This window comes from Xenopus laevis, chromosome 3S (genome assembly GCF_017654675.1).
Source record: "Xenopus laevis strain J_2021 chromosome 3S, Xenopus_laevis_v10.1, whole genome shotgun sequence".
Lineage (NCBI taxonomy): Eukaryota > Metazoa > Chordata > Amphibia > Anura > Pipidae > Xenopus > Xenopus laevis.
Window position 1 is genome coordinate 123,567,948 of NC_054376.1, and position 7,201 is coordinate 123,575,148.

The 7,201-nt window shown below is 47.0% G+C and overlaps 1 protein-coding gene across 2 annotated transcripts in view; it reads right to left on the minus strand.

Annotated features, from left to right (window-relative positions):
- Positions 1 to 1,789, minus strand: part of slc44a2.S (solute carrier family 44 (choline transporter), member 2 S homeolog) — a 56,725-nt gene extending 54,936 nt beyond the window's left edge. Inside the window, exon 1 of one of the 2 annotated variants that reach the window (XM_018239604.2) lies at positions 1,576 to 1,789. In XM_018239604.2, coding sequence (XP_018095093.1) covers positions 1,576 to 1,618 — 43 coding nt within the window. In that variant the 5' untranslated portion in view covers positions 1,619 to 1,789. The remainder of the gene's footprint in view (positions 1 to 1,575) is intronic. The other variant, XM_018239606.2, reaches the window with a different exon arrangement.
- Positions 1,790 to 7,201: the final 5,412 nt, after the last annotated feature.

Sequence of the window (7,201 nt, forward strand, 5' to 3'; positions counted from 1 at the left end):
CAAGATTGCTGTTTTTTTGATGGGTGGCTAATCACTCCCAATAGCTTCCTGTGCCCTTGCCCTTATGTGAATTCTAACAATCATCTTGCCAGGGTTAGAATGTATAGCGAAGGTTACATGGGAGCAGTTATAGTGAGGGGATATAGGGATGGTTATATGGAGCAGTAGGAGGAGTTATAGGGATGGTTATATGGAGCAGTAGGAGGAGTTATAGGGATGGTTATATGGAGCAGTAGGAGGAGTTATAGGGATGGTTATATGGAGCAGTAGGAGGAGTTATAGGGATGGTTATATGGAGCAATAGGAGGAGTTATAGGGAGGGTTATATGGAGCAATAGGAGGAGTTATAGGGAGGAGTTATAGGAGCAATAGGAGGAGTTATAGGGATGGTTATATGGAGCAGTAGGAGGAGTTATAGGGATGGTTATATGGAGCAATAGGAGGAGTTATAGGGAGGGTTATATGGAGCAATAGGAGGAGTTATAGGGAGGGTTATATGGACCAATAGGAGGAGTTATAGGGAGGGTTATATGGAGCAATAGGAGGAGTTATAGTGAGTGTTATATGGAACAATAGGAGGAGTTATATGGAGGGGTTATATGGAACAATAGGAGGATTTATAGGGAGGGTTATATGGAGCAATAGGAGGAGTTATAGGGAGGGTTATATGGAGCAATAGGAGGAGTTATAGGGAGGGGTTATATGGAGCAATAGGAGGAGTTATAGGGAGGGTTATATGGAACAATAGGAGGAGTTATAGGGAGGGTTATATGGAGCAATAGGAGGAGTTATAGGGAGGGTTATATGGAGCAATAGGAGGAGTTATAGGGAGGGGTTATATGAAGCAATAGGAGGAGTTATAGGGAGGGTTATATGGAGCAATAGGAGGAGTTATAGGGAGGGTTATATGGAGCAATAGGAGGAGGTATAGGGAGGGTTATATGGAACAATAGGAGGAGTTATAGGGAGGGTTATATGGAACAATAGGAGGAGTTATAGGGAGGGTTATATGGAGCAATAGGAGTTATAGGGAGGGGTTATATGGAGCAATAGGAGGAGTTATAGGGAGGGGTTATATGGAGCAATAGGAGGAGTTATAGGGAGGGGTTATATGGAACAATAGGAGGAGTTATAGGGAACAATAGGAGTGGTTATATGAAAGGGTTATATGGAGGAATACGTGGAGTTATAGGGAGGGTTATTTTTTCTTTGAAATACATGGGGACACAGAGGGAAGGGCTAAACCTTATTCAACACACTGTGTCATGTTTAAGCAAATCACAGGTATCATTAAAAAGACCATGGCTACTTATCATCTCCAGGACAATATAAAACATGGAGTAAGTGGTTAATGTTAGTGGGTGTAGTTGAACTGTACAACACAAACACACTTGTTGGGACAGAGGGAGGTGCAGTTAGAGGGGGGGATATCAGGACCAGTCTAAGCTGTAACTGAGCAATAAGAGAAGGAGGTGCTGAGCTCACACATGACACATGCACAGTTATAAGCCTGAGCCCACTCTTCTTATGTCCCTTTATTTAACAGACCCACCCAGGCTGGCCCCATAGTCTCACCATAGGCTGAATCTGGAGGGCTCTTCCCATCCTCCTCCTCCATGTCCCTCTCTGACAAATTCCTTTGCTAATTCAGATGTGACAGTCTCCTCCCAGGAACCAGTGATGCAGCTGAAATCCCGGCTCACATGGGTTAAATCAGGATTGATGCTCCAGATGCCCCTTGTCTGCTGCTGCTGCCCTAAACTGTTACGGCTCTTCTCCTCATCAGCCTCAGCTCTTCCACATGCCCCGCCCCCTTCCTCCCCAGATAGCTTCTTTGTAACCACGCCCATTCCTGCTCTGTCTCCGCTACATTCTGCGGCTCCTCAGTGTAACTGTCTGGGGTGGGCGTGGCTTGCTTGGGCAGTGTCCTGTATGAATGATGTCTGTCTGCTACTTGATATCCTATGAGGTGGGGTCGGATTTAAAGTGATACAGACCTCCGTTTAGCTGCCTGTGAACTGGACTGTTGTTACAGGTGGGATTGGGGCGGGGCTGCCATGTGAAGTGTGACCCTTATTATTGTAGTGTGATGGGGAGTTATATATATATCATGGAGAATTCTCTTACTCACAAGCATCTTACTCATCCTTAGGCCATAGGTAATAATGTGTAACCTCACAGGGAGGGGCACCTGAGTCTCTTTGTCTCACACACTACATTTCCCATAATTCCCTCCTGTCTGTGTCACTGTATCACCCTGCAGTGGGAGGGACAGACTCATGTCCCATAGTTCCCTCCTGTCTGTGTCACTGTATCACCCTGCAGTGGGAGGGACAGACTCATGTCCCATAGTTCCCTCCTGTCTGTGTCACTGTATCACCCTGCAGTGGGAGGGACAGACTCATGTCCCATAGTTCCCTCCTGTCTGTGTCACTGTATCACCCTGCAGTGGGAGGGACAGACTCATGTCCCATAGTTCCCTCCTGTCTGTGTCACTGTATCACCCTGCAGTGGGAGGGACAGACTCGTCCCATAGTTCCCTGCTGTCTGTGTCACTGTATCACCCTGCAGTGGGAGGGACAGACTCATGTCCCATAGTTCCCTCCTGTCTGTGTCACTGTATCACCCTGCAGTGGGAGGGACAGACTCATGTCCCATAGTTCCCTCCTGTCTGTGTCACTGTATCACCCTGCAGTGGGAGGGACAGACTCATGTCCCATAGTTCCCTCCTGTCGGTGTCACTGTATCACCCTGCAGTGGGAGGGACAGACTCATGTCCCATAGTTCCCTCCTGTCTGTGTCACTGTATCACCCTGCAGTGGGAGGGACAGACTCCATGTCCCATAGTTCCCTCCTGTCTGTGTCACTGTATCACCCTGCAGTGGGAGGGACAGACTCATGTCCCATAGTTCCCTCCTGTCTGTGTCACTGTATCACCCTGCAGTGGGAGGGAATGACTCATGTCCCATAGTTCCCTCCTGTCTGTGTCACTGTATCACCCTGCAGTGGGAGGGACAGACTCAGGCCTGGACTGGGAATCTGTGGGTTCTGGCAAATGCCAGAGGGGCTGCTATTAGGTGCCATAGAAAGTCAGTATTTAGTGGGCTGGTAGGGCCTTTTTGGACCTCTTTGTGGGCTGATTGGGCCTCTGTGTACCTGAAATTCCAGGGCCTATTTTAATTCTCAGACCGGACCTGGACAGACTCATGTCCCATAGATCCCTCCTGTCTGTGTCACTGTATCACCCTGCAGTGGGAGGGACAGACTCATGTCCCATAGTTCCCTCCTGTCTGTGTCACTGTATCACCCTGCAGTGGGAGGGACAGACTCATGTCCCATAGTTCCCTCCTGTCTGTGTCACTGTATCACCCTGCAGTGGGAGGGACAGACTCCATGTCCCATAGTTCCCTCCTGTCTGTGTCACTGTATCACCCTGCAGTGGGAGGGACAGACTCATGTCCCATAGTTCCCTCCTGTCTGTGTCACTGTATCACCCTGCAGTGGGAGGGACAGACTCATGTCCCATAGTTCCCTCCTGTCTGTGTCACTGTATCACCCTGCAGTGGGAGGGACAGACTCATGTCCCATAGTTCCCTCCTGTCTGTGTCACTGTATCACCCTGCAGTGGGAGGGACAGACTCATGTCCCATAGTTCCCTCCTGTCTGTGTCACTGTATCACCCTGCAGTGGGAGGGACATACTCATGTCCCATAGTTCCCTCCTGTCTGTGTCACTGTATCACCCTGCAGTGGGAGAGACAGACTCATGTCCCATAGTTCCCTCCTGTCTGTGTCACTGTATCACCCTGCAGTGGGAGGGACAGACTCATGTCCCATAGTTCCCTCCTGTCTGTGTCACTGTATCACCCTGCAGTGGGAGGGACAGACTCATGTCCCATAGTTCCCTCCTGTCTGTGTCACTGTATCACCCTGCAGTGGGAGGGACAGACTCATGTCCCATAGTTCCCTCCTGTCTGTGTCACTGTATCACCCTGCAGTGGGAGGGACAGACTCATGTCCCATAGTTCCCTCCTGTCTGTGTCACTGTATCACCCTGCAGTGGGAGGGACAGACTCATGTCCCATAGTTCCCTCCTGTCTGTGTCACTGTATCACCCTGCAGTGGGAGGGACAGACTACATGTCCCATAGTTCCCTCTTGTCTGTGTCACTGTATCACCCTGCAGTGGGAGGGACAGACTCATGTCCCATAGTCCCCTCCTGTCTGTGTCACTGTATCACCCTGCAGTGGGAGGGACAGGCTCCATATAACATGATTTTGCAGCGAGTCTGAACAGGGTGTGAGATTGGTTGATGTAGGGTGGGGGTGAGGCAGAGGATGTGGGTTCTGAGGCATTTGCATTTGCATTTGCACATGGCAGGTATTTGGCACCAGTATACACCATATCATTTACAGAATTCATGCATAATAGGTAGAAGATGCCATAAGGGAAGTTCTACCTTCCACCATTCAGGGATCCTGGAAACTGTAGTTAATTGGCTGTAGGTCAGACAGTTCTACACTGTGCATATGAGTGACCAATCCTAGAACAGCTAAGAAATAACTGGCCAATGAAGTACAGGAAAGCAGTCCAAAGTACAGATATGGTATCTGGTACACAAGGGAAGATTTTAAGACTACATTTAGAAAGGGAAATTACCTTTTATTTTTAGCTAAATAAAGTTTTTTTTTTGTAACCAGAACTGTTTCTCTCACAGAAGCTGCAGCAATGGCAGAGACATTGGATACTTTCAAGAAAGGGTTGGGTGCCTTTTTAGCAAGAAGAAAGACTTCTGCTATTAAAGGGGTTGTTCACCTTTAAATTAACTCTTAGTATGATGTAGTCTGTGATATCCTGAGATTATTTGCAATTGTTTTTCATGTTTTATTATTTGTGTTTTTTGATTTATTTAGCTTATTTAGTTATTAGTTATTCAGCAGCTCTCCAGTTTGCCATTTCAGCCATCTGATTTGAATTAGAGACTGGAATATGAATAGGAGAGGCCTGAATAGAAAGATGAGCAATAACAATGTATTTGTAGCTTTAAAGAGCATCTGTTTTTTTTTAGATGGGGTCACTGACCCTCATTTGAAAGCTGGAAAGAGTCAGAGGAAGAAGGCAAATAATTTCAACATTATAATGAAGAAATACTAAAGACCTATGGAAAAGTTGCTTAGAATTATGCATTAAATAATCTATAACATACTAAAAGTTAATGTGGAGGTCAACAACCCCTTTAATGCAATACAGTGACTGGGTTTGGTTTGGCTAAACACTAAGGATTTGGTAAAAAAAAATCTGGTAAAAATTGTTAGAAATCAGCCAAATCCTAAAGCAGCTGGCTGTGTGTCTTGTTTCAATGCTGTCTACTATATTGTAACTATGTATGTAGCCAATAGACAATGTATTCATTGCACTGGGGGATCCCAGATACCTCCAGTCTGCCCACAACTTTCCATATAATCTGAATTTAAATGCAGAACACATTAGAGGAGGGGTTTGTATAATCTCTGCGCTGACAGACCCATCATGCTCTATGGTATGTGGGGTGGGCAGCTTCGGATTGGGGGTCTGGGGTCCAATGGGTTGCCACAAACCCTACCCCCTGTGTTTCTCGAAGTCCCAATGGGGGGCTGGGCTTGCCACTTTGTTTCCATAAAGAATTAGGGAATGAACAAGAAATTCAAATACTTAGAAGCAGGAGGGCCCACTGACACCTGGGCCTCCTGGGAGTTTTCCTGGTATCCAGGTGGGCCAGTCCAACACTGTATGGTGCTCAGATGCAGATGTTTTTTTGCCAGTGCAATTACACACATGTTGCACCAAAATAATTACTAATCAGGTACATTTCCTTGAGTCGGGCACAGGTTGCAACTAGGGTTGCCGCATAGCCGGTAAAATACCTGCCAAGGCCGGGGCCGGTATTACAAATTTACCGGCAATGCAGTTGCCGGTAATTTGTAATACCCTTTAAAAAAAGCCCTCGGCCTGCCCCCAATTCGAACTTACCTTTTTTGCAGTGTTCTTGACATCGGGACGATGTTTCTCCGCCCCTTTCGCGGCACACGGCGTAGCCACGCCCACTTTTGCATCATGACCCACCCCCTTTTGTGCCCGCCCCCCACCGGCCGGTAATTTTTTTCAGTAAAGGTGGCAACCCTAGTTGCAACTAGCATTTACAGTGGGGATGGTGCCAGACTGGTGGTAGGGTTGCCACCTTTTCCAGAAAAAAATACCGGCCTTCCTATATATTTATCTTTTTTCCCTATTAATAACATTGGGATCACTGACCTTCCTATATACAGTATTTATCTTTATTCCCTATTAATAACATTGGGATCAACCATCATTTTTACCAACCAGGCCTGTAAAATACCAGCCAGGTGGCAACCCTAACTGATTCAGACCTCTCTATCGACTGAAGCGATAAATTAGTATTAAGAGTGTCTTCTCTTTCGATTAACCCTAACTGATGGTAATACCAGAGCTCCTGTATTTACTTGAGCACTTTCATTTCTAGATACTTTTTGGGTTCCTTTGTTGTAGCCCACATCCTCCTCTTCTCTTGGGACAAAGCACCCCATAGGGGTGGGGTTAGAGTGCAGTGGAAATAGAGGAGGAATGGGGGATATAAACTATTTGGTCTAGGGCTGCTGACTGTAGGACCTGTGCCATGATACTGATAGAACAAGCCTTTACTTCCCCTTTAAACGTATAACCACACAGTCTGTGCAGCAGGTCTGAACTGGGAGTCAATAATAGTCCAGATAATAGAGAGGCCCAATCAGCTCCCCACCAGCCCTCTAAATAGTGACTTTCTATGGCATCTTATCGCAGCCCTTCTGGCATTTGCCAGAACCCACAGATTGCCAGTCCGGGTCTGCTGTGCAGCCATAATGGCAATTAGTGATGTGTTGGCTGATCTGATACCCGCCGGTCGGGCGTGCTGGTCTGACCTTGCTGCCCCATTTGCAAGTTGCCAACTTCTGGTTTTATAGGCAAGTGCCAGTCCGCCCTGCCCTTTTTGTGATGTCATAGGCAGAGCGGGTCTATAAAAGGAAGTCGTGTGGACGTGGATTGTGGGTCCAGGCCAGGTTTTTCTTGACCCACAGATAACTAATGGCAATATAGTGTGACTATACAGCAGCTGGAGGTAGAAAGAGATCATTTATAATTAAATAGGAGTATTACCCATAATGAAA